The sequence below is a fragment of the Meles meles genome, chromosome 19 (genome assembly GCF_922984935.1).
Source record: "Meles meles chromosome 19, mMelMel3.1 paternal haplotype, whole genome shotgun sequence".
In the NCBI taxonomy this organism is placed as follows: domain Eukaryota; kingdom Metazoa; phylum Chordata; class Mammalia; order Carnivora; family Mustelidae; genus Meles; species Meles meles.
In genome coordinates, this window is record NC_060084.1 from 12187500 (window position 1) to 12214766 (window position 27267).

General features: G+C 41.0%; 1 protein-coding gene across 1 annotated transcript in view; it reads left to right on the forward strand.

Annotated features, from left to right (window-relative positions):
* The first annotated feature begins 6117 nt into the window (after window positions 1–6117).
* GLG1 (golgi glycoprotein 1) overlaps window positions 6118–27267 on the forward strand; it is a 163569-nt gene continuing 142419 nt past the window's right edge. Inside the window, exon 1 of the mRNA XM_045987752.1 lies at window positions 6118–6585. Within this exon, the coding sequence (XP_045843708.1) occupies window positions 6145–6585 (441 nt within the window). The 5' untranslated portion in view covers window positions 6118–6144. The remainder of the gene's footprint in view (window positions 6586–27267) is intronic.

Genomic DNA, 27267 nt, shown 5'->3' on the forward strand with positions numbered 1-27267 from the left:
TCTTTTCTTTTTTTAAGGGTTTTTTTTTTTTTTTTTTTTTTTAAGATTACTACACCCAGTTTGGGGCTCAAACTTACAACCCTGAGATCAAGAGTCACATGTTCCACTGACAGAGCACACCAGGTGCCCCTATCCTTTTTTTTTCTTTTTTTAAAGATTTTATTTATTTGACAGAGACACAGTGAGAGAGGGAACACAAGCAGGGGCAGTAAGAGAGGGAGAAGCAGGCTTCCTGCCGAGCAGGGAGTCCAATGCAGAGCTCCATCCCAGGACCCCAGGATCATGACCTGAGCCAAAGGCAGATGCCCAACGACTGAGCCACCCAGGCACCCCATTATCTTTTATTTTCTATAACATACTAGTCACAGCTCTTTTTTTTTTTTAAAGATTTTATTTATTTATTTGAGAGAGAGACAGTGAGAGAGAGCATGAGCGAAGAGAAGGTCAGAGGGAGAAGCAGACTCCCCGTGGAGCTGGGAGCCCGATGCGGGACTCGATACCAGAACTCCGGGATCACGACCTGAGCTGAAGGCAGTTGTCCAAGCAACTGAGCCACCCAGGCATCCCTAGTCACAGCTCTTTTAAAGTCCATATATGATTAAGTCCAATATCTGAATCATAGAGAGTTTGTTTTTGCTGACTTTTTTTTTTTTTTTTTTTTTTTTTTTTTTTTTTTTTTTTTTTAGAGTAGGCTTCATACCCAATGTGGGGCTTAAACTCAAAACCCTGAGATCAAGAGTCGCATGCTCTACCAGCTAAGCCAGCCAGGGGCCCTGACTTTTTTGTTCCTTTTGGTTTGGGTTATTTAGTTCAGTTTCGTTTTGGTTTTAGCATGCTTCATAATTTTTTGTCCAATCCTGGGACATGCAAATTAAAAATTGTAGAGGCTTTCGATGATGCTACCTGTCTTCAGAAAGATGGTGTTTTCTTCCTGTAGACAGAGTACGGTGGGTCACATTTACCCCAATGAGGTATGTTTAGGCTTTATTAGGGTTGGACTCTTATAGTTTTGCTTTTTCTTCTAGGGCAGTACCCTCACTCCTCATGCGGTGTCCTTTCTCCTGGGGTGTGGCTTCTGTGCCCAGAGGGTAACCCTTCTGAGGCCTCAGTTTAAAGCCTGGGGTGTTGACCAAGACTCTATACCTCAGCAGGGTGTAAGCTCTAACTTCGAATTCCCTAGCACACATGAGGCTGCTGCGAACTCTCGATTTGTCACTCTCTCAGCGCTCATTTTCTTCTGGGTTTGTGGAGTCTCCTGCTGTGGTCCCCAGCTTAGGAAACAGCCAGAGACTTGGAGAAATGTAGTCACAGATTTTTGGCTCTTTCCCTCCGGTTCTTTTCTCTCCAGTCTTTTTACCCTTAAGTCCCAACCATCTGGGGGGCTCTGAATTTCTACCTGTGTATTTTCGGCCCAATGAGATTGCTGCCTTTGGCATAGACTCAATTCTTTTGAGCTACAATTTAGAAAGTACAACTCAGAAAAAAATCTGGGCTGCATAATTCCTTTTTCTCAAAGATTGTTGCCCTTCATTTCCTGATTGCATTGGTTACTCTCTAATTCCTTTCAAAGATATTTTATGTAATTTTGTCTAGCTTTTATGTCTTTCAATGGAAATACAAACTCTTTGTTTGGAGTCAGAATTCTCCCCCAGTTACATGGATATATAAGGGCCTAAAGGGCCTTCGATGATCTGTCCCCAACCAATTCTCTGATTCCTTTTTCTGTTCTATTCTTTCTTCATTCTAATTCAGCCATATAGGCCTTTATTTTGCATGCTTATTCCCACATCAGGGTCTTGAACTTGTTAATCTCCGGTTTTAGAACATTTTTGCTATGGTCTGTTTGTGTCCACCCCTACATTTACATGTTGAAATCCTCACAGCCAGTGTGAGTGTATGAGGAGATAGCCTTTTGGAGGCACTTAGGCCATGAGAGGATGGGATGAGTGTTTCTATAAAGAACCCTACAGAGCTCTCTAGCCCCTTCCCCTGTGCAAGAACACAGCAAGAAGTTGGAAATCTGCAATCCGAAAGAGGCTTCACCCAAACCTGGCCATGCTAGCACTGTGATCTTGGAGTTCTAACCTCCAGAACTGTGAGGAACAAATGTCTTTTGTTTATAAGCCCCCCCAGTCTGTGGTATTTTGTTATACCAGCCTGACCAGGCTAAGACAGCTTCAGATCCAGATTTTTTTCCTCCATGGCTGGTAACTTCATTCTGATTGGCTCTTAGTTCAATTATCACTCAGAAAGCCTCTCTCCAGCTGCCTTTATATAAAAGCCTCTCCCCCCCCAAAAAAGCCCCTCCCTACCCCAGTCACCCCCTATATCTTTTATTTTCTTCATAGCACTTTGTATGGTCTGAATTGATTTTACTCTTTGTTTACTGTCTTATGTTTATCATGCATATAAGGTTTTTGAGCAATGCCTGGCATTAAAAAAAACCCCAAAACCTCAACAGGTATCTATTGAGTGAATCAAGGAAGTAAGGATCAAAAAACAAAAGGAACAATAAAGGGTAAAATGAATTTGTAGTTGGTGATAGTCTTTTTTTTTTTTTTTTAAGATTTTATTTATTTGGCTGGGGCTCCTGGGTGGCTCAGCCGGTTGGGCATCTGCCTTTGGCTCTGGTCATGGTCCCGGGGTCCTGGGATGGAGACCCGCATCTGGCTCCCTGCTCAGCGGGGAGCCTGCTTCTCCCTCTGCGCCTTACTCCACTCATTCTCTCTCTCTAACAAATAAAATCTTTTTTTTTTTTTTTTTTTTAAGATTTTGTTTATTTGAGAGAAACTGTGAGCCGGGGGAGGAGCAGAGGGGGAAGGAGAGGGACAAGCAAAACCTGCACTGAGTGCAGAGACCTTCCGGAAGGGGCCCCCCCGCCCCCCTGAGATCCTGTCCTGAGCTGAAACCAAGATTCAGTTGCTTGACTGACTGAGCCCCCAGATGCCCCATAGAGAGTCTATTTTATACTGAAAAGTCACTGAAGTTGGGAGACCCAAGATAGGTCAACCGTCTTCCCGCTGGCTTAGGCCTTTGTACCTTATGTAAAGTCTAGACTTGCCTGACACAGCCTAAACTGGCAAGTTTCCCAGATTTCTCTGGGTCTCTTGCTTCCTGGTCATTGTGATTTTAAGATAGGCACAGATACTCCTCCCTATCTCCAGAGGCAATCTGTGGCTGGGTCTAGTGTTTCCTCAGTGCAGGCTGAGAGATAGGCAACTGCTGGCTTCTCCTAACAGACTGTCAATTTCTAGCCTTAAACTAGTTTATTTAAACCTTTTTTTAAAAGTTTTGTTTATTTAAGTAATCTCTACACGCAATGTGGGGCTCGAACTCATGACCCTGAGATCAAGAGAGGCATGCTCTTCCCACCAAACAGGCAGGCCCTCTTAGCCTTGAACTAGTTTATTATTTTTTTTTTAAGATTTTATTTATTTATCTTAGAGAGAGAGAGAGAACAGGGGAGGAGCAGAGGGAGAGGGAGATAATCTCCAGCACACTTCATGCTGAGCACGGAGCCCGATCCTAGGACCCTGAGATCGTGACCTGAGGCAAAACCAAAAGCCGGCGGCTCAAGCAACTGAGCCACCCAGGCACCCCCTTAAACTACTTTAAAATAATCTCCTACTTGTCTGAGCACATGCAGACTTATTACTGAAAATTAATGACTCCTAGTGACTTTTCAAGAACTTCTGGTGATGTCTCCAGCCTGTGGACTGACAACTTCCCTATCCCACGTATCTGTTACCGAACATGGATGTTTATCTGTTCTATCCTAGACTGCCTTAGTCAATGCTAAAATTTCACAGCAGCCTCAGGACCATTTTATGGCAGTAGCGGGGGCGGAGGGAGGAGGTGGGGAGTGTTGGCAGAGATGCCAACATACCTTCATTCCCAGAGATAGAGACCTGCTGTTACCATAGTGAGGGGTTTGTACCCTCAAAATATTCTTGGTCTCAGTAACCCTCTCTCTCTCTGCCTGCCTCTCTGTCTACTTGTGATTTCTCTCTGTCAAATAAATAAATAAATAAAATCTTTAAAAAAAAAAAAAAAGACTTATTTATTTTAGGGGTGCCTGGGTGTTTCAGTCAGTTAAGCTTCTGCCTTTGGCTCAGGTCATGATCCAGCCCAGCCTCTGGCTCCCTTCTAAGTGAGGGAGCTGCTTTTTCTGCTTTTCCCTCTCTCTCAGCCCCTCTCCCCCACTTGTGTTCTCTGTCTCTCTCTTAAATAAGTAAATGAAAAAAAAATTTTTTTTTAAAGATTTTATTTATTTGACAGACAGAGATCACAAGCAGGCAGAGAGGCAGGCAGAGAGATAGGAAGGGAAGCAGGCTCCCCGCTGAGCAGAGAGCCCGACGCGGGGCTCGATCCTAGGACCCTGGGATCATGACCTGAGTGGAAGCCAGAGGCTTTAACCCACTGAGCCACCCAGGTGCCCCGTAAATGAAAAATTTTTTAAAAGATTTTATTTACTTACTTGACAGACAGAGAACACAAGTAGGCAGAGAGGCAGACAGAGAGAGAGAGGAGGAAGCAGGCTCCCCGTTGAGCAGAAAGCCCAACGTGGGGCTCAATCCCAGGACCCTGGGATCATGACCCGAGCGGAAGGCAGAGACCTTAACCCACTGAGCCACCCAGGTGCCCCAGTAAATAAAATCCTAAAGAAAAAAAAACATGATTGATCTTAGCCTGTCAGAGTGTGCAAGTGAGGGGAGGGGCAGAAGGAGAGACTCTTCAAGCAGACTCCCGGCTCAGCACCAACCTGAGGTGGGGCTTGATCTCACAACCCATGAGATCATTTATGACCTGAGATGAAATCAGTGAATCTGACATTTAACCTACGGAGCCACACAGCACCCTGACCCCCACTCGGGACTTCTTAGACTCTAGTTATGTCTGATCTTCACTGCCCATTTGTAGGTCAGCATAGAAGTTGCATTTTTGAACACGGATCACCAGTTGGGATCCTATGCCCCTAGCTGTCCTCATTCCTCAAAATGCTGTATTGATAGAGTGGAATAAAACTGCACCAGGGCAGTGGGAAGCCCCACAGATCCTAGTACCAGACTGGCCGAGTTTACTCTGGGCAGGTCTTTTACTCCTGCTGTGCAGAACTTGTTACCATCTCTGTGCCATTCCTCAGTTGAATTAAAGTCCAACCCAGGCCTGATACAAAGCTCAAATGACAATGGATGTGAAGACCTTTGAGAAGGTATCATCTCTCCTAAGGAGAAGGAGGGGGCAGGGGTGTGAGGTCAAACAACCAATCCCGGCCTAACGTGCTGAAGATGAGGCGCACAGGTCAGCAGAAACAGTTCCCAAAGGCAGAGACTTAACCTTACACCTAAAGAGCTGTTTTGTTATTTTCTTCTCCTCCTTTAAACACGGGGTTAAGTTCTGGTTTACAATCAGGATTGCGGCACAAAAGGCTTCCCAATTTAGTAATAATATTGGCTACAACTTTTTGAGCTCTATATTGTGAGCCAGGCACTTTCCCTTATTATTTTTTCTGGTCCTCACAACTATATTTCACATTAGAGCTCCTCCTCATCTTCATGTGTACGAGAATGAGGCTCAGAAAGTTAAAGGACTTGCCTTGTCTGCCGGGGAGCAAAGATTATAACCAGGTCCCTTCTTATCCCGGAACCTTTGCTCCTAACCATTTTTCAAGAAAGCCTTCATCCCTGCGTAAGAAAGATTCTGAGGCAGGTAGAAAGCAGCAGGAAGAGATGCAAGAAGAGGCTCTTAGATTTCGGAATACCCTGATCGTGTATAGTTAACCTCTACACACAAAGTTTTTTGGGTTTTTTTCCCCCCCCCCAGTCACTGAACAGGCGACATACTCTACCAGCCATCTTGATTGTGGCAATCCCGATTCCTCTTTATTTTTCTGTGACGACAACCAGGGGAATGAGGCAAAGCCGTCCAGCCCAGGCTTTTTAAGGAGCTCCAGCAATTCCCCCGGCAAAGAGCCTCCGGGACCCAGGGCGTGGGCCGCTTCAGGCGCAGCCTCCTCCAGGGCTCCGCTCCGGGCTCGCTGGTCTGCGCGGGCCGGGGAGGGGCTCGGGCCGGCCCCATCGGGCCCCGCCCCCTCATTTAAATACGCGGCGCCGGCGGGTGCGTCGAGCTCGCCGCGGACCCAAGATGGCGGCTTGTGGACGTGTACGGAGGATGTTCCGCTTGTCGGCGGCGCTGCAGCTGCTGCTGCTCGCGGCGGCCGGGGCCCAGAAAGTCCTGGGCCAGGGCGGCCACAACCAGGGCCAGGGCCCCGGGGCCAACTTTCCGTCCTTTGTAGGGCAGACTGGAGGCGGCGGGCCGGCGGGTCAGCCGCTGCTCCAGCTGCCTCAGTCATCTCAGCTCCAGCACCAGCAGCAGCAGCCGCAGCAACCGCCTCAGCCGCCGCAGCCGCCTTTCGCGGCGGGTGGGCCTCCGGCCCGGCGGGGCGGAGCGGGGCCCGGCGGGGCTGGCGGGGGCTGGAAGCTGGCAGAGGAAGAGTCGTGCAGGGAGGACGTGACCCGTGTGTGCCCCAAGCACACCTGGAGCAACAACCTGGCGGTGCTCGAGTGCCTGCAGGACGTGAGAGAGGTGAGGAGGCGGGACGGGGCCGGGAGGGCCAGGCCTGGTGCGGGCCCGAGGGTGTTGCCGGCCTTGGAAGCCGCTGACGCCGGTCCGCTGCTTCTCTCTCTTCCTCTGTGCTGCGCTCGCTCCTTCCCTCCCCGTCTCTAACTAGCTCCCCAAGCGCATTCCGAGAAGAGGACCCCACCCCCCACCCCTCCTTCCCTCGCTGGTGCGGGGGTCTGGGATTCAGACCCTGGCTCCTGACCGCTGTCTGCGAAGGCCCAGAGCGTGTTTATGTTTGCTCCGGTCTTTTGTGTGATGCTCTAAGCACAGTGGTTCCTCGCCGAAGACCTGCTTAGAATTTGGCTATTTGTTTCGACTTGGACAGTTCGTAGCAGCCCTTTTAAACATGAAAAAATGGTTGGCGTACTTAAGCTGTTAAGAAATGATCTGTTTATTGGCAGTAGATAACGTTTGTTTAGGTAACTCAGGTTCTGTTCTGATGTGTATTGTAGTCAATACCGAATTCACTGTCTCTACCCCATTCTTCTGTAATTTAGCAAATTCCTTTGATCAAATACGGTGTTGAAACTGATATATGTCCTTTCCCTCCCTTCATTTATTTTGATCAGTTCGTAGTGAATCTCAAGCTATTACCCCAAGTAAATTAGAGTCCTAAAGCTTGAAAAGTTGGGACAGCAGTCGAAGCTGTAATACCTATAAGTATTTGTGATTGGGTTGTGGGCTCTTGCCTTTCTGACGTCTGAATATGATTTTAGTAGTACCTTTTAATGAAATCTAGATTTGATATTCTATACTGTGAGTCAGTTAACTGACGTGTATTGTCTAGATTTAATGCTGCGGACTTATTTGACAATTCTCGAAGTTTGGGAGCAACTCTGGTAGGGTTGTGGGGTTTTTTTGTTTGTTTGTTTAAGGTTAGGTGTATAGAATTAGACCTAAAGGTTAACAAATAGAATGAAGCTGCTGCTTGATACAGTTTTGTTTGGAAAATTGTATCATCAGAATTGCCTGAGATGTTCATGACCATGGGAAGATCACTGGTTTGTAGAAAATTGCTAGTCTTGGCAATATTTCCCCCACTCCACTCGCCCTCCCCTCCACTGTGATACCTGCTCTAGTATTCTATACAGAGAAATTCACAAGGGGAAGAGACATACATAATCTGAAGACAGAAAGGAAATTTCCTGAGGCAACAGAAATGTGGGACCGCAGATGACTTCTCATCTACAATTTGAAGACTAGGGTGATTCATTGTTACTCTTTCTTCTTCAGCTACTTCTCTAGTAGATACAGCTGAGATTCTTAACTGTCAGGCTTTTTGGAATTTTCTATGTTGTTCCCTCAGAGTAAGACCCTAATATTGGTGATCAAACACTTTGTTAGTGGTTTGTGGCAGAAGTAGGATGTTGTTAGGCAAAGTGGCAAAAAGTGGCCCATGCTCGGAGTGCATGTCTCTCTTTGTGTGCTTAGGAACATTTGGAAACCTCCACTTACAGAAGCAGGCTTCCTTTGTCATGTAGTAGAAGTGTGTAGCAGCATATGTAATCCATAAATAACAGATTTGATCACTTTTGGAGTCTGTTTAATTTTGTGGGTACTGTCTTAGATTACTTAGTGCAAGGAAACTGGCTTGAAAATGGAGTCCCTGCTCCACATTTGATTGTAAGATTCTCAGCAAGGATACTGTTTCAGTAACTACATTTTTTCTCCTTTATGGAGATGGGTGTTTAAATTCTTTGAGCATAGTTACTAGGTCCTATATTTCCTTTGTAACTTTTCAGAGTACCTAATTCAGTACTGAGACTCAGTAAATATTGCCAACAGATTGAGGATAAATATACTAATGAAGTCAGTTTTATACTCCACAGGAGGAAAACGTGTTATGTAAATTGGAGGTGGGGGTATTTTGGGGACCAGGGCTTTCCAAATTTACAGTTTAATTTTTCTCTAATTTTATGTACATAAAAGTTGAAAAAAGAGTACCGTGAACGACTATCTATATTCTTCGGGAGGTGGAACTATTTTCTTTTCTTTCTTTTTTTTAAAATTTGTAAGTGGGCTCCATACCCAATGGGGGCTTGAACTCGCAACCCTGAGATCAAGAGTTGCATGCTGTAGGGACTGAGCCTACCAAACTTCTGGAGATGGAGCTGTTTTTAAACTTTTTTTTTTTTCTTTAAAGACAGCAAAAGAACATTTAAATTCACTTAGTTTGAGAATTAGTTAAATCTGATTTTCGTGTTTGAAAGAACATACCTGAATTAAAGAAAGAAACTGCCTAGGCACATTTAAAGTGAAATTATGGAACATGTTTTGCATTTGCTTTTTGGTAAGTAGTACTGTTTGATAGGGAATTTGATATGATCTACTTCTATATCCCTTTGGTTTTCTTTGTTTTTTTGTTTCCTTTATCCCTTTGGATACTAATTTGGAGAAAACTGGTCTCTGTGTACTTGCTATTAGAATCATGGGGAGGCAAAGCATGTGAGTGTTTAAATGGTAGTAAACATTTTTATTTTGAAACAACATGGGGTATATAGTGTTAGGTTAAGTCTTTTTTTTTTTAAAGGTTTGTTTTTTTGTTTTGTTTTAAAGATTTTGTTTATTTGACAGAGAGAGAGAGAGCACGAGAAGAGTGAGCAGCAGACAATGGGAGAGAGAGAAGCAGGCTCCTCGCAGAGCAGAGAGCCCCATGTGGGCTCGATCCCAGGACCCCAGGATCACAATCTGGGCCTAAGGCAGATGCTCAGGCAACTGAGCCACCCAGGCTCCCCGTGTTAGATTAAGTCTTGAGCTGAAGTATTTTAAGATTGTCTCTACTGTAGTGCTCAAAGTTATGTAGTAGTTCACTTACAAACTTTATTTGAAGGTATTTAAGGGTACCTTTAAATAATTACAGCTGATAATTTCAGTTATCTGTAACTACAGTAAACCTGAATATGGACGACAGTTCATAGCTTTTCCCTCAGTCACTTTGGGTGCTGTTTTGAAGGTTGTGTGTCATGAGAGGGATTTTTTTTTTTTTTAACCCTTTCAGATGAGTCATGCTTTTTAAAAGGTCAAGTATACCCAGTGGGTCCACTGTTAAATAGTAGATGTAATAGTAGTAATGATGGGCTAGTAGACCTGGTTACATGTGTGTGTTACATGTGTTGTGTATATTCATGTGTACATGTATGTTAGGTGACATACATGTATACACATACAGAACTAGTAGTAGTGCTAGTCATAAAAAAATATAACAAGAATGTATAAAGGTCTGGGCGCCTGAGTGGCTCAGTCGGTTAAGTGGCTCAGGTCATGATCGCAGGATCCTGGGATGGAGCCCTTCCTAGGGCTCCCTGCTCACCAGGGAGCCTGCTTCTCCCTCTGCCAGCTGCTCCCCCTGGTCATGCTCTCTCACTGTCAAATAAATAAATAAAATCTTTAAAAATAAATAAATAGAATCCATAAAGGGGAAAAAGGAAAAATATACCCTGGGCTGTATTAGCGGGTGGAGGAATAATAATACCAAAGAAAGAGAAGGTACTGCTATGCAGTTAGTAGTTAATATATTAAGAGATAAGACATGCCTTTTTCTTTTTCTTTTTTTTTTTAAGATTTACTTATTTATTGACAGAGAGAGAGACAGCAAGAGAGGGAACACAAGCAGGAGGAGTGGGAGAGAGAGAAGCAGGCTTCCCACCAAGCAGGGAGCCTGATGCATGGCTCAATCCCAGGACCCTGAGATCATGACCTGAGCTGAAGGTAGACCCTTAATGACTGAGCCACCCAGGCACCCCAAGATAAAACATGCTTTATGTTGAGAGTAATTTTAAAATACTTAAATATTTTTGACCGAAATGACTGGTATTATCATGTGTTTAGAAGTTCGGATGGAGACATTGGTTTCTTGGGAGGAGTTTATTAATGATATGCAGTTTTTCTTAGGGCTTTTAAAAAAATCTGTTTTTGTTAGATTTTATTTTTTTAACATATTTACTTTAGATTTTATTTATTTGAGAGGGAAACAGCGAGAGAGAGCAAGAGTGGGGAAGAGAGGGAGAAGCAGGCTCCCTATTGAGCAGGGAGCCACCTGCGGAGGCTTGATCTGGGACCCCAGAATCATGACCTGAGCCAAAGGCAGATGCTTAATAACTGAGCCAGCCAGGTGCCCCTGTTCTTGTTAGGTTTTAAAACAAAAAACTTTCTAATATGGAAAATTTCAAGTATGCACAGAAGTCGAATAGTATGGTGATTCTCTCTGTATGTATCACCCAGCTTCAACTGTCTCTATGTTTTTTTGTTCATTTGGCATAGGATTTGGGAGACTGGCATATTTTATTTTATTTTTTTTTAAGATTTCATTTATTTATTTGACAGATCACAGTAGGCAGAGAGGCAGGCAGAGAGAGAGGAGGAAGCAGGCTCCCCACTGAGCAGAGAGCCCAATGTGGGGCTCGATCCCAGGACCCTGAGACCATGACCTGAGCCAAAGGCAGAGGCTTAACCCACTGAGCCACCCAGGCACCCCGACTGGCATATTTTATTTTATTTTTTATTTTTTATTTTTTTTTAAAGATTTTATTTATTTATTTGACAGACAGAGATTTCAAGTAGGCAGAGAGGCAGGCAGAGAGAGTGGAGGAAGCAGGCTCCCTGCTGAGCAGAGAACCCGATGTGGGGCTCGATCCCAGGACTCTGGGATCATGGCCTGAGCCAAAGGCAGAGGCTTTAACACACTGAGCCACCCAGGCGCCCCCCGACTGGCATATTTTAAAGAAAGTCCCAGACACATGTCATTTCACTTGCTTGCTTTCTTTCTTTTTTTTTTCCATTTCACTTTCTAACTACTTCGATGTGTATCTTTGATAAGGACTTAAAAAAATAAAACAGTAGAGATATTTAAGATGTACTATTTTATGTATCAAACAGGAATTAACATTTAAACATTACAAACTATAAACCCAGTTTCTTTCTTTTCTTTTTTTTTTTTTTTAAGATTTTATTCCTTTATTTGACGGAGAGAGACAGCAAGAGAGGGAACACAAGCAGGGGGAGTGGGAGAGAGAGAAGCAAGCTTTCCACTGAGCAGGTAGCCTGATGTGGGGCTCCATCCCAGGACTCTGGGATCATGACCTGAGCTGAAGGCAGATGCCCAACAACTGAGCCACCCAGGTGCCCTATAAACCCACTTTCAAATTCGCAGATGAACATTTTAATTACTCTATTCTTTAAAAAAAAAAATATTTTTGAAGATTTTTATTTTTCAGCAATTTCTATACCCAATGTGAGGGCTGGAGCTTACAACCCCAAGATCAAGAGTCTCACACTTTGTCAACTGAGCTAGCCAGGTGCTTCTGCTCTCTTCTTAACCTTTAATTTAACAGTATCCTAAGATCATGTTTTGCACTCTCTATATTATCTTTTTTTTTTTTTTCAAAAGATTTTATTTATTTATTTGACAGACAGAGATAACAAGTAGGCAGAGAGGCAGGCAGGGGGAACCAGGCTCCCTGCTGAGCAGAAAGCCCGATGTGGGGCTCGATCCCCAGGACCCTGAGATCATGACCTGAGCCAAAGGCAGAGGTTTAACCCACTGAGCCACCCAGGTGTCCCTCATTTAATATTTCTGATAGTCCTGTGAGGTGAATGTCCTGTTATCTTAGTTGAGAAACCGGCTCAGTGAGATGAAGTAATTTGTCTGATGTTATGTCCTAAGTTGTAGACCTGGTATTCAGTAAGTTCTCTTTGATTTCAAAGTCAGACACTTTGCAATCTACCATGGATGGTTTCAGCTAGGGAAATTGGTATGTGACTATTGAGAATGCCAGGGGTTCAGAAAGGGACACAAAAAATGAGAAGAGTTGCCTGTAATTAGAATCCTCTTTTCTTTACTACTGAGAACAATTGGGTAGCTACAACTCCTATGCACTTGAATATTATAGATTTCTCAGGTAGATAGACCAGCATTATTAGACAAAACTAATTTAATTTCTAGTTTGAGCCCATCATGAGCAGAATTTCTGCTTAATGAAAAGATTTTCAACTCCCATCTTACCTGAGGCAGGATTTGTACTAGTACATGATGGAAGAATTTATATATATTTCCCTGCTGTTTGTGTTGAATCCATGGAACAGGACAAAGAGTGAACTAGGACTAGAGCTGGCACTGCCATTAGCTAACCATATGACTGTGGGCAGGTCTTTTCACTACTTTGAGTTCTGGTTTCCTCACGTATTTAATGAGAGATTTAGGTATTAGTATAATTTCTAAGATCTCTGTTATTTTTTTAAAGATTTATTTATTAGAGGGAGAGAGAGCATGTGTGTGAGTGGGCAGGAGGAAGGAGCAAAGGGGGAGTCTTTTTTTTTTTTTTTTAAAGATTTTATTTATTTATTTATTTATTTATTTATTTGACAGAGATCACAAGTAGGCAGAGAGGCAGTCAGAGAGAGAGGGGGAAGCAGGCTCCCTGCTGAGCAGAGAGCCAGATGTGGGGACCTGAGATCATGACCTGACCCAAGGCAGAGGCTTAACCCCCTGAGCCACCCAGGCGCCCCAAGGGAGAGTCTTAAGCCAACTTTGCTCTGAATACAGAGCCCGGGCATGGGGCTTGATCTCAAGAGCTGATTGAGTTGAAACCAAGAGTTGGATGCTTACCCCACTGCACCACCCAGGCACCCAGTAAGATTCCTCTTATTTAACCTGTATAGCTTTCCTATATTCTATGTATATTTTGTATAGTTTTTAGGATTTATAGGTACAGCATCTCCTGATTCCTTATTCATTCATGGGAGGAAATAGTGATGTGAATAATGCAAAAGGCAATTAATCCAGACATTGTTTGGCTTTAGGATATATTATGATTGTTTTGTTTGAGCCCATGTGGAATTTCCTCCAATGCTAACTCTCAGTGGTTGGAAGCAATCTAACCACAAAATCAAGGCATTATTGATCCCTTATTATGAAGGAACACTAGTGCTTTAAGAACATCATTGCTTACACTTGGTTTGATAAATGAGATTGTGATCAAGAAACAGTTTTGTTTTTTTGTTTTTTTTTTTAATATTTTATTTATTTGACAGAGAGAAATCACAACTAGGCAGAGAGGCAGGCAGAGAGAGAGGAGGAAGCAGGCTCTCCGCGGAGCAGAGAGCCCGATGCGGGGCTCGATCCCAGGACCCTGGGATCATGACCTGAGCTGAAGGCAGAGGCTTTAACCCACTGAGCCACCCAGGCGCCCCATCAAGAAACAGTTTTGACATGAGAGTGTTAATCTGTTGGTGCCATACAGACAGTAAATTGTTTAGGGCAATGAAAAGAGGACAAAATTAGGATTTAGACTTGAATAGAATTCAGCTCTGCTACTCTTAGCTTAAAAGTTTTTTCTCCCTTGGGGCTCAGTGGGTTAAGCCTCTGCCTTTGGCTCAGGTCATGATCTCAGGGTCCTGCGATGGAGCCCTGCATTGGGCTCTCTGCTCAGCTGGGAGCCTGCTTCTCCCTCTCTCTCTGCCTGCCTCTCTGCCTACTTGTGATCCCTCTCTCTCTGTCAAATAAATAAAATCTTTAAAAAAAAGTTTTTTTCTCCCTTAATTTTTGACTGTTGAACCATGTCATAAGTGAAGATATACATGCATTCTTGAGTTTGTTGTGCTACTTATATTTTTCTAATATACATTAAACAAAATATATGGCCATTAAAGTATATAATACTAACACCATCTGAAATTATCTTTCTTACCTTCTGTGGTACCTGCTTTGGAAAATACCAGGACTGGATTATCTCTTAAAGATCCTTCTAGCTCTCATATTTTGTGATTCTGTGATATGTAAGAATACAGTTATATAAAAGAGAATGAAAAATTAAAAGCACAGGTGAAAAGGGGAGATACTTTAAGAAATTTAGGGGGTTGTACTGACTAAAATAGAGTTCGAGAATATTTTCAGAGTCTAGATTGTAAAGGGTCTTAGATGTACCACTGGCTCATTCTCCAACTAAAGCCCAGAAATGGGGGCACCTGGGTGGCTCAATGGGTTAAGCCGCTGCCTTCAGCTCAGGTCATGATCTCTAGGGTCCTGGGATCAAGTCCCGCATTGGGCTCTCTGCTCAGCAGGGAGCCTGCTTCCCCCTCTCTCTCTGCCTGCCTCTCTGCCTGCTTGTGATCTCTCTCATTCTCTGTCAAATAAATAAAATCTTAAAAAGAAAAAATAAAGCCCAGAAATGGGATGTTTTTATTCCAACCTGAAACAAAAATATCCTTGCAGATAATTGGGAGTTACCTGTAAAATTCTGCTGTCATTGATGAGAAATACTTCTCTAAGAAGTCTCTTAATAGAGTGCTTAATAGTGTATAGTTGCTTAATAATTCATTGTTCTTTGGAAGAAAATGAAAATACTTGAACAATCCAAAAGATGAAATGGTACATTTCTCTTCTGTACACTTCTCCTAATGTGTCCAAAACCAATTTAGTCAGTAACAATCCAAAAGAAAACAAAACACCTTCACCTGTTTATATAAGATACTTATATATTTGAAAAATAAGCAATTAAATGCGTTATAGGATGTCATGCAAATTAATTTTTCTTCCTTCAGCAAGCATTTATTGGATACCTACCATATGTAAGACACGGTGCTTAGTGTTAGAGGATATAAATGCATGATAGTAGTTAGCATTTATTGAAGGCTCTCTTTGTGCCCCGTGCTAAGGGACCAGATGTTTTCTAGGCATTCTATTTCATTTAATCCTATCAGAGATGTATCATTATTATTATTATTTAATGAGGAGACTGCCTTAGGACCAGTAAGTGGTGGAATTAAGATTTGAAAGCCAGTCTGTCCAGCTACGAAATAGCTCATTCCTCTTCCATCCCTGTGGTACAGCCCAGTGTGATGATAGTCACCAGCTCAGTGTAGCTTTTGAGCATTTGAAGCATGAAGTGTGAATGGGGTTGGGGTTGTGCTGTAAGTGTAAAAGACACACTTGATTTTAAAGGCTTAGTACAAAAAAACAAATGTAAGATACCACATTAATTTTTTGTATTGTTTACACGTTTAAATGACAATATTTTGGATATATTGGGTTAAATTTTTAAAATCAATTTTACTTATTTTTTAATATGACTATTAGAAAACAAATAATAGATGTGGTTTACATTTGATTTCTTTTTTTTTTTTAAGATTTTATTTATATATTTGACACAGAGAGAAAGACAGTGAGAGGGGGAACACAAGCAAGGGGAGGGGGAGTGGGAGAGGGAGAGGGAGAAGCAGGCTTCCTGCAGAGCAGGGAACCTGATGTAGGACTTGATCCCAGGACCCTGGGATCATGACCTGAGCGGAAGGCAGATGCTTAACGACTGAGCCACGCAGGCGCCCCCATTTGATTTCTAATGGACAGCACTGATCTGGAAGAAGAAAAAGTTATCTTTACTAAAAATTATTACTATAGGGGTGCCTGAGTGGCTCAGTCGGTTAAGGGGCTGCCTTCGGCTTGGGTCCTGGTCTCAGGGTCCTGGGATCGAACCCTGAGTTGGATTTCCTACCTAGTGGGGAGCCTACCTATCCCTCTCCTGCTCCCCCTGCTTGTGTGTGTGTTCTCTTTGTCAAGTAATAAATAAAATCTTAAAAAAAAAGAATATAAGTTATAAAATACTAAGTACGGTAAAAGAAGGAAAAATTAAATGCTAGGGCACATGATAGAGGAAGTGGTTGGGACTATCAGAAAAAACCTTGTCGGTACTTTTCATTCTTCTTAAAGAGTTGATTGTTAATATTGTGAGATTCTTTTTTTTTTTTTTTCCAGTAATCCCTGCACTCAATATGGGGCTTGAATCTACCACCCTGAGATAAAGAGTTGCATGCTCTACTGACTGAGCTAGCTAGGTGGCCCCGTATCATGAAATTCTTAATTTAGCTACCTTAAAATGCCTCTAATCTGGCACCATCCCCATGCCTAATTTATGAGTTGTAAGGGGTGCTCCTTCAACTTGAGAAGAGCAGTACTCATAAAACTGGAAGTCAGTAAGTGGTTCATCTTTATTTGGTTGAGTTATAGAAATTGGAAACTTACGAAGGAATCTCAAGTGATGGCCCTCAGAACTGTGCCAGTGCTAACTCTTGTATCTGCATTAAAATAGAGTGTGGAGGAACAAGAAGTGTGGACTGGAATCTAAAAACAATGAATTAAGAGAACCAGACATCTACTTTCATTTAGCTGTAACAACTTTACTGAAATTAGAAAATTATGTGAGATTGAATGCATAGTATTTATAGTACCTTCTAATGAAGACGTGAATAATGTGTCACTCTTTGTAGGGGGAGGAGTCATAGTGAAAGTGAGTGCTAACTTGAATTCCTGGATCTGTACACTTGTAAAATAGAACAAACTCTTAAGTTGTTTCTATGTTCCTTAAAAATAACAAATGTGATATGATATATATTTAGAATGATAAGTAAGATAAACAGTGAATTGAAATTATGTGGGGGGAAAATTAACCGGGAGAATGTGTGTACAAGCTATAAATCAATTCAAATGCAAAGTAACAACAACAAAGAAGGAAAAAAAAATAATGTTTAAAGAAAGATATAGAAGATATCTAGGAAGATTTCTTTTGTAACTTAAGTTTAAACTAGAAAGAGCCTGCAAGTTAACAGAATTCCCAAGTTCCTGCACTGTCCAAATCAGCTGTGTAATGTGATAAGCAATTGAAGTGGACAGAAGCTTCAAGGAGGGAGAAGGGGATGTAATGGAGGGTTTTAATCCTGAGCATATCTGCCTTCTGTTAATTAGTACCATCTACTGAGCACACCTATTTAACTAAGCAGTAAAAATTAGAATCACAGTCTTGGGTTCAAATCCCAAATCATTTATTACTTATGTGACCTTGGACAAATTAATCCCTTCAACCTTCAATTGTCTATAAAACAGATAATTTTCTATAAAACAGTTAAGAAACCCACTCCTACAGGGTTATGGTGAGAATAAAAATTTTTTAAATATGTAGACCATGCATCAAATTGCATTTGCCCATAAACGGTCTTTCCCTTCCGTTTCTCTTTGTTGTTTCAGAGGAAATGATTCAAGATAAGATTTTGTGTTCACTGTGTTAAGAGAAACGTGAAGTGAATGTAACATGCCACACCTTTTATCTAATACTTCCTAGGTAGGCTCCTTAATGAAAACTTCACTTGAACTTACTTGAAGAGTAAGGTCAAGAACATTTATAGTCCTTAAATGTTAATTAAAAAAAAAAAGTACATCTATGGTCTTTTTTTTTTTTTTTTAAGTTTTCTTTCAGGATTTTATTTATTTATTCTCTAAGTAATCTTTACACCCAGTGTGGGGCTTGAACTCAGTCCCTGACGTCAGTAGTCAGATGCTCTTCTGACTGAGCCAGCCAGGCGCCGCGAGAACATTTATAGTCTTTACTGAATATTGAAAATGTATGCAGTTTGAGATTATGGAGTGCAAAGGAGTGAATTCTCTGGGTAAAGGAATTCAGTTCTGCCAAATGTTCTTTAGGTCTCTTGGCCTAAATGATGCCTAAATTTGGAATATACTGCCTATCAGACAAAGGAAGGTCCCGTTCTTAAATAGAAGAGCAAAAGAATTAGTTCTTGTATTCTGAAGACAGCATTACTTAACGCAGATCCTCCCTCTGTAGAATGGAATGACTAAGAACATAGCTTTTTATTAGCTGAGAAAAAGAAGGCATTGATTCTTTTTGCCTTTTATAAAACCAGATAAATATAAAAATCACTGGGATTTTCCTAAAGATTGGCACCTTTTCATAGAGAAAGGAATATGTCAGGACTTTGATATTGCTAAGGTTGGAACGTTCGCTGGCCCATGAAACAATCTATATTAAAAAATCAATACATAAATTAATCATACGTTAAGGATAGTGCAAAATATTCTCAGTATGCAAGCATTCTTTCTGAGGCAATTAGGCAGCAGAGTTAATTTTGAATAGTTTTGAAACAGTTAAAATTCCACAGTCTCAGACTGTTAAAACTGATTAGATTTATTAGGACCTCCCTGTTTGCCATGTGTATAGGTAAAGTTTTTGGTGTGGCTGGTTGTTGTTGCCTTATTATTATAAGAAGTTTCAAGAAATACGATTGTATATTGATTTCCACCTTGCAAATGTGTCTAAAATAGGAGAAATCAGAACAGTGAAAACAGAAATCAGAAGAGATTGGTGTGGTTCCCTTCTTCTGGAGACAGATTTACGTTCTTTAGTGCCATGATCTCTGCCTCCTCCTCCAGCTCCTGCCATTTCCTACAACATCCTGCTGTCCCATGTCCCCTGCCCTCCCCATATGTGGTGTAGTGTTATAGGATTCCAGAGAGCACCACCTTACAGCTTGTGAATTTACAGAGTTTTTTTTTTTACAGAGTTTTTTTTTTTTTAATGTAAATAGTATTTGTTGGTAAAGATTTTATATTTAGTGATTCAGGAATTTTCTGCACCTGCATGTTGTTCAGTATCTTACCCTTTGCATAACCCAGTGGCCCTCTGCCACTCCAACTCTTCTTTAGGCATGGTTTTCTGGCTACATTGTTTTTATTAGGTTGAACTGTAAGAGTGACCAGTATTTGGTCATATTTGACTTATAAAACCAGCAATTTCATGTGGTTCAACCTAATAGTTAAGATTTTGAGTAAATGATATCTGCATTTGCTGCAATTCCATTGTTTACTTTTTTGTATCATCTTGAAATCTACAGTTAAGAGTGAGGAGATAGCATGAACTTGTCATTTTAGTGGAGAGTTCACCTTGGGAGTCTTCCTAAATTTTTTTTCCCCTGAGCTTTTCATTGGGTTTATCTGCCCCCAGGACCAAAAGAAGAGAATCAGTCTAGATTATCTTATACTTTTGCTCATCATTTGTAAAATATTTACTGAGCACTTACTGTATGGGTTAATTAATAAGATTGTTTGGCATAAAAAAGGTGACTTGAAAGTTTTGTTTCATATAAAAATAATGTGTTCCAAAAAACTTCCTTAACTCTTACAGTAGTGGAAATGTGGAACCAGGTGCAAATATCAGAAAGGACCTTACCCAAAAAAACCTGGTTTTTTTTTTTTTTAATACTTGTTTTTTTAAAAATGAGTATTGGCCTAACAGTCTTCTCCCTAGATATTTAATTAATCTGAGTTAAGTAAGTTGCTATCCAATATGTGATTTATGGAACCCTTTTTTATGTTATTTGTATCTCTTGATAAAGTATACAATAGATAGAGTAGAAATTTTACAGATTTTACAAATTTTACATATCAAAAAAGGAATTAGAAAATTAAGAAAAAGAGCTTAGGGCACCTGGGTGGCTCAGTGGGTTAAGCCTCTGCCTTCCGCTCAGGTCATGATCTCAGGGTCCTGGGATGGAGACTGCATCAGGGTCTCTGCTCCGCAGGGAGCGTGGTTCCCCCTCTCTCTGCCTGCTTCTCTGCCTACTTGTGGTCTCAGTCTGTCAGATAAGTAAATAAAATCTTAAAAAAAAAAAAAAAAAGGAAAAGAGCTTAGACTCCAATCCAAATCTTTTAAAATATAAATCCTCTTTCTGTGTTACCACATTGCTTTTCTGATAACTTTTACATTTATATACGTATACATATTTTTATTTTGTTTTTTATAACCTTTCATATTTTTATTTAAATCTGTCAACAAATATTTGAACATATACTATGTGCCTGTTGTTTCTTCAAATAGTTTTTCTGTCCCTACTCTTCCTGGGCTCTAGTTTTACATAGGTTAAATCGCTTGCTATTGTCTCAAGTCTTGAAGAGATGTTCTTCACCCTCTCCTCCCCACTGACAGTTGTTTTCTTTCTCCACTCAGTTTCACTGTGGATAATTACTATTGCTGTGTCTTTAGGTTCATTGATCCTTTCTTCTGTGACTTTCAGTCTGCTATTAAAGCCATCTAGTGTTTTTTGTTTTTGGTTTTTTTTTCATCTGTAGAAGTTTGATTTGGGCCTTTTATATTACTAAGTTCATGTTTTCCTCTACAGTTTTTTTTTTTTTCCCAAAAGAGTTTATTTGTAAGTAATTTCTACACACAGTGTTGAGATCAAGAGTCAGAGCCAGCCAGGTGTTGCTTTCTTCATAGACTTTTTCCCTCCTTTTCTTTACAGTCTTGAGTGTATTTATAATCACTATTTTAAGGTTCTCATCTGCTAATTCCATCAGTCATCAGTTTCTTGGTCTTTTTCTAATGATTAATTTTTCTTCTTGTGGTCACATTCCTATTTCTTTGCATGTGTAGTAATTTTTTTTTTAAGATTTATTTATCTTAAAGAAAATGTGTGCTCGCATGAGTAGAGAGAGGAAGAGAAGCAGAGTCCCCACTGAGTGGGCCTCAAGCTCATGACCCCCTAGATCATAACCCCTGCCAAAACCAAGAGTCTGGTGCTTAACCAACTGAGCCACTCAGGCGCCTCTACATGTGTGGCAATTTTTTATTGGATATTGGCCACCATCCATTTTACATCTTTGAGTGCTAAATTTTGTTGAATTCCTTTAAAGAATGTTGGATTTTGTCTGGCACAGAGGTTGTATGCAGATCAGTTTGAGCCTTTTGAGGCTGGCTTTTAAGTTTTGTTAGGGTAAGTCCAGAGCAGCCTGTAGTCTGTGCCTAATTTAATTCTGCTACTAAGAAGTGACTCTTCTGGGATTCTACCCAATGTCCCGAGTTATATGAGGTCTTTCCTTTCAGGCTGGTGAGAATAAACTGCTCCCTGCCTTGTGTGAGCATCGGAATTATTTGTTCAATTTGCTTTTGTGTTTCATTTGCCACCACACACCCATAGGATAAGACAACACTCAGGGAGATCCCTCTGCAGATATCCTGGGTTCTTTGTGTAGCTCTTTTTTCCAGTACTCTATCTTGCAAGTTCTAGCCGCCTTGAATCCACTGAACTTTGGTTTCTCTCCTCTACTCAGGGAGAATACTAGATTCTGTTTGGGCTCCCCCATCCTGTGCTGCGGTCTAGAAGCCTCCTCCAGGGAGTAAGTTGGGGTAGTCCTAGGTTCACCTTGTTTCCCTTCTCTTAGGGATCATAAGCCTATGCTGCCTGTTGTCCAGTTACTGAAAAATTTTTAATACATTTTGTCTAGTTGTTCATTACTATGGGGGCAGTTCTTATAATAACTAATCCTTCATATGTAGTAGTAGAAATCGCCATCGCTTGAATTTTAACTTCTGACCTATCAAATAGGATTGAATGGGGAGAATTTGTTAGAAAAGGTGATCATGATTTATTAAAATTGTAAATATATATATCTTTTGACCCAGCAGCCCTACTTCTGAAACTTTATATATGACACTATGATCAATGTGTAGGAAGTATTTTATTGAGGCTTTTTTTTTTTTTTTTGGTAATAGCAAATAATTGGAAATAACCCAAAACCTTTCAATAAGGGAGTGATTAAATGTATTATGTGTATTCATACAATGAGCTATTGTATTGCTGTGGAAAGGAGGTGTTTACGTAAGGTGTGGAAAGCTCTCCAAGATCTCTTATTAAATTATTAAATTATTTGCTTATATTTGCATTAGAATGCTCTGGAAGGAGACAAGAAACTAGGCTAATAATGGGGGATAAAAATGGGTGGCAAATTTTCCACTATATTCTTTATATTTTTTATTAAAAATTTTTTTGAGACAGTTATGTGTTATCTATTTGACATTAAAAAAATAAAGGTAACAAAAGATCTTTATTGCCCTTTGTTGACAAAACTGCTTTAGCATAACAATGCCACAGGTATAATTTCATTATGTGTCAAGGGGTCAGCTTCTCCATAACTGGGTTGAGCTGAGCCTTTCCCTAACTTAGAAGATAAAGATTTCCTTTCAGTTCATGTATTATTTGGGGCAAAACTAACTCTCCATAGTAAACCCCAAAACATCAGTGTCTTAACACAAGAGAGGTTGTGAGAGCCTCTGGTGATCCAGAGATCTGGTTCCTCCCGTCTTGTGCTTTTGCTTCTCCGGGCTTCAGAGTCTTCTCCTTTCGCACTGGAAAGTCAGAACCCCTGCCTGCCTGCATGTATGATGTGTGTATGTGTTTATTATCCTTATTTCCCTCCCTCTCTTTCTTCCTTCAGTATAATTCACATACCATAAAATTCACCTTTTTAATTGCGTTCTCTTGAAAGCCCTGGCCCTGAGGCGACTGACTGTCTTGCTCACGTTCCCCTGGTGAGAACTCTTCTCGGGCAGCACCTAGCTACATGTGACTGGGTAAGCACTCCCAGGGACAGTTTGGCATTGGGAAAGGGTAGCACACAACTGTAGCAGACAGCTAGCAATCTCCATCGAAGTTGTCTGGGCAAGTCAGGTCAGATTCATGTGCCAGCCTTTGATTTGTCACATTAAGAAGGTAATGTTCCTTCCCATTTTCTCTAGGAAGGTGAATGTTGTTGGTGAATAATCAGGTTTTTCTTTATGTGTAGAAGGGGAGATTCTTTCTTGTGTCAGTTTTCTGTGTAAAAGTCTCTTTGATTTAAAATATGAAAGCAGTCTCAGTGTTACATATTGATCTCAGTTCTAATTTTATAATACTTGCTGAGGGCCAGTATCTTGTGTCCTGTCCTTTGTCATTAAGCTCCAAGCCCTAAGTTAATGAACAACAGTTTCCCTTCTTCCTCTCTTTCTTGGTGCCATGTGGGTTTATTTTTATTTATTTATTTATTTATTTTAGAGAGAGCGTTGCAAGTGTGTGATTGGAGGTGGGCAGAGGATAAAGGAAAGAGAGAGAATCCTCAAGCAGATTCCTCACTGAGTGGGGAGCCTGACATAGGGCTCGATCCCATGACCTGAAGATCATGACCTGAGCCGAAACCAAGAGTTGGCTGCATAACCAACTGAGCCACCCAGACGGGGGATGTCATGGCTTTTAATCCATCCTTCCTCCTTCCTTTTCCTGGCAGCCAGTGGATTCTCCTTTTCTTTTGCATTTGCCCCTGCCTTTATTTTTATTTTTATTTTTTAAAATTCATTTATTTGACAGACAGATCACAAGTAGGCAGAGGGGCAGGCAGAGAGAGAGAGAGAGAGAGAGGAAGCAGGCTCCTCGCAGAGCAGAGAGCCAGATGCGGGTCTCGATCCCAGGACCCTGAGATTATGACCTGAACCGAAGGCAGAGGCTTAACCCACTGAACCACCCAGGGGCCCTGCCCCTGCCTTTAAAAGGACTTTGTTTATCCTGTTTATTGATAGGTTCTTTTCTTTGCTGACAGCATATATATTGCTAGAACCTAAAGTTGTTGACGTTTGAGGTAACCCATTTTTTTACGTTGTTCAAAAGGGACAAGGAGATAGAGTAACATTTATTGGGCAACTGCTATGTGCTTGTGTACATTATCTTGTTGAAACGCTACTGTTTCTAAGAGAGCTATGTAGTTTTAGCCCCCATTTTATTGTGAAAAGTTACAAACATACAGAAAAGTTTTAAAAAATTGTACGTTGAAAATAAATCATACATTGAACACTTATATACTCAATAACTGAAATTCTACCATTAACATATTATTGTCTTTATCAGTAAAGATGTTAGTTTTAAACACATAAGTTTTGGGGCTTAAAATCTTCTTAAAAAACAAACGCATAAGTTTTGTGAAAAATTGTATTCCATGTCAATTTTAGTGCATAACTTTTATTGTGCTTATTAAAACAAAACATCCTCCTACTTCCAGAACTTAAAAAATCTTGTATCTTAGTAGAAAACAACTGCATTCTGTCCCTCCCCCCACTTCCACCTTAAAACCCGTATCTTTTCTGATACCATCTGCTTCATTCTGCTCTGGTGAGCCAGTATTCTTAGACTTTCCTTTTTTCCTCATGTTTTTTGTTTGTTTGTTTTGTTTTAAGATTTATTTGTTTATTTATTTATTCATTTTTAGAAGTAAGACAAGGCAGTATAATGCCATTTTTTTTTTTTAAGATTTTATTTATTTACTTGACAGACAGAGATCACAAGTAGGCAGAGAGGCAGGCAGAGAAAGAGGAGGAAGCAGGCTCCCCACCGAGCAGAGAGCCCGATGTGGGGCACGATCCCAGGACGCTGGGATCATGACCCTAGCCGAAGACAGAGGCTTCAACCCACTGAGCCACCCAGGCGCCCCTTAAGATTTATTTATTAGAGAGAAAGAGATTGGGGAGGGGGAAGGGCAGAGGGAGAGAATCTTCAAGCAGACTCATCACAGGGGTCGATCCCGTGACCCATGAGATCACCACCTGAGCCCAAACCAAGAGCTGGTTGCTCAGCTGACCCAGCCACGCAGACACCCCCTTTTCTTCTCAGTTTCTGAAGAATTTTTTCACAGTTGCCTGTTTGTAGATATGTCCTTTGCCTTATTATAAGTGTCAGTTTATATAACCTAAAAGGAATTCCAGATGCTTTAACATGTACCAAAGTTGGGAAATTGAGCTTTCTCCTGAGTGGCAGACACTGCAGCAAGGCATGGCAAGCCACATTGGTAGACCTTGGAACTTTTGCTCTTACGCATGAGAGTTTAACAATGCCATATGATGGTGATTTGTAGATTGCAGTGAGATAATGATAGATTTATTCTTTAAGTTAATTAGAACATATCAACTAGGGGGCCGCCTGGGTAGCTCAGTCGGTTAAGTGTCTGCCTTCGGCTCAGGTCATGATCCCAGTGTTGAGGGATTGAGCCCCACATCGGGCTCTCTGCTTTGGTTAGTCTGCTTCTCCCTCTTACTCTCTCTCTGCCCCTGCTTGTGTACTCTCTCATTCACTGTCTCAAATAAATAAATAAAATCTTTAAAAAATAAATAAAAACCATAACAAGTAGAATATAGCAAAATGGAGAATAATTCTTACTCTGAGCCAGTATCCTCCTTCACTCAAAATAATTGTTCAATAATTTAGTTATAATAGTTTGTATTGGATGCTGTTGACCTTTTGAAGTGTTTAGTTTACTTTTTAAAAAGTTCCATTATTTTTTTTCTCCATTGGATGATTGAGAGATCAGTCTTTTGTGATTAAATTAATTCCATTGACATGCTAGTGTCTAGACATAGGTTTATTCTTACTGTACATTGCCTGTATTTCTTGGATTCAGAAGTTGGCTATTAGCTGGAGGTTTCTAAGTCAATTTGGTATGATTGGATATATGTTAAAATGCTGTTGGTGTTGGTAATGACTCCTCTTTGCCAGAAGGACATTTAAAATGTTGGGTCCTGGTTTATTTTTTCTTTATTACATGGTTAGGTTACAAACTAGAATACTGAAATGATGTTGCTTGTTGAGGCAAACAGATTCATTTATATAATGTATAATATTTATACTTTTAGAATATTGGAATATTGGGATACCAATATTCCCCCCAAAATAGTTAATTTCTTTCCTTATAACACTTCAGAATTCATCAAATTTTCAACTGAGAAAATGAATGCAGACTCAACCATGGAGAATGTTTGCTATTAGCACAGAAACAAATCATTTAAGAAATAGTGTGTATAGGTTTTTTTTTTTAAATATTTTATTTATTTGACAGAGAGAAATCACAACTAGGCAGAGAGGCAGGCAGAGAGAGAGGAGGAAGCAGACTCCCCGCGGAGCAGAGAGCCTGATGCGGGGCTCGATCCTGGGATCATGCCTGAGCCGAAGGCAGATGCTTAATGACTGAGCCACCCAGGTGCCCTATGAACAAGTATTTAAAAATTATTTTTAGATTATTTAAGGGAAGTATTCCCATTAAGGTATGATCACTTAATTTGATATTTGTGTGTGAACTTAGATTTGATTTAATACTTTGGATGAGACTCTATAGGCTGCTTTTTATGTCAGTGGTAAGAACTTAATGATTGAGGCCTCTTGCTGTGATACTGCTTGAGGGCCTAGATCTCTGTCTGTATTTGCTTTGAGATTTTATCCGAGGTGATTGTATTAAGTACCATTTTTAAAGCATATTCTTTGTTTATGCTACTATATATCATTCTTTTTTTTTAAGATTTTATTTATTTATTTGACAGACAGATATCACAAGTGGGCAGAGAGGCAGGCAGAGCGAGAGGGGGAAGCAGGCTCCCTGCTGAGCAGAGAGCCCGATGAGGGGCTCGATCCCAGGACCCTGGGATCATGACCTGAGCCAAAGGCAGAGGCTTTAACCCACCGAGCCACCCAGGCTCCCCTCATTTTTTTTCTTTTTTAAGATTTTATTTATTTATTTGACAGAGAGATCACAAGTAGGCAGAGAGGCAGGCAGAAAGAGAGAGGGGGGAGCAGGCTCCCTGCTGAGCAGACAGCCTGATGTGGGGCTCGATCCCTGGACCCTGAGATCATGACCTGAGCTGAAGGCAGAGGCCCAGCCCACCGAGCCACCCAGGCGCCCCACTACTATATCATTCTTACACTCTTTCTCCTTATTTCAGTTTTGGGCCAATTACCTAACGTCTCTGGATTTAATGTAACACTAGTGATAAAACACAGAATAGTTGGATTCCTTGTTTAGTTCTTATAGAAAAACCAAATTGGACTTATTAAAAATTAGTGGTAAAATTCCCACTGTCTTTTTTGAATTTAGGTATGGCGTGAAGACAGGTTTATTTTGTAAAGTTTGAGCAGTGTGCCTGTTAAAGTGCTTTTTGTTTTGTTTTGTAGTGTTTAATCATGAACTGAGGTCCATTTCGTTCTCCAAAAGCACTAAATTTAGCAAAACTCTTTGATAGT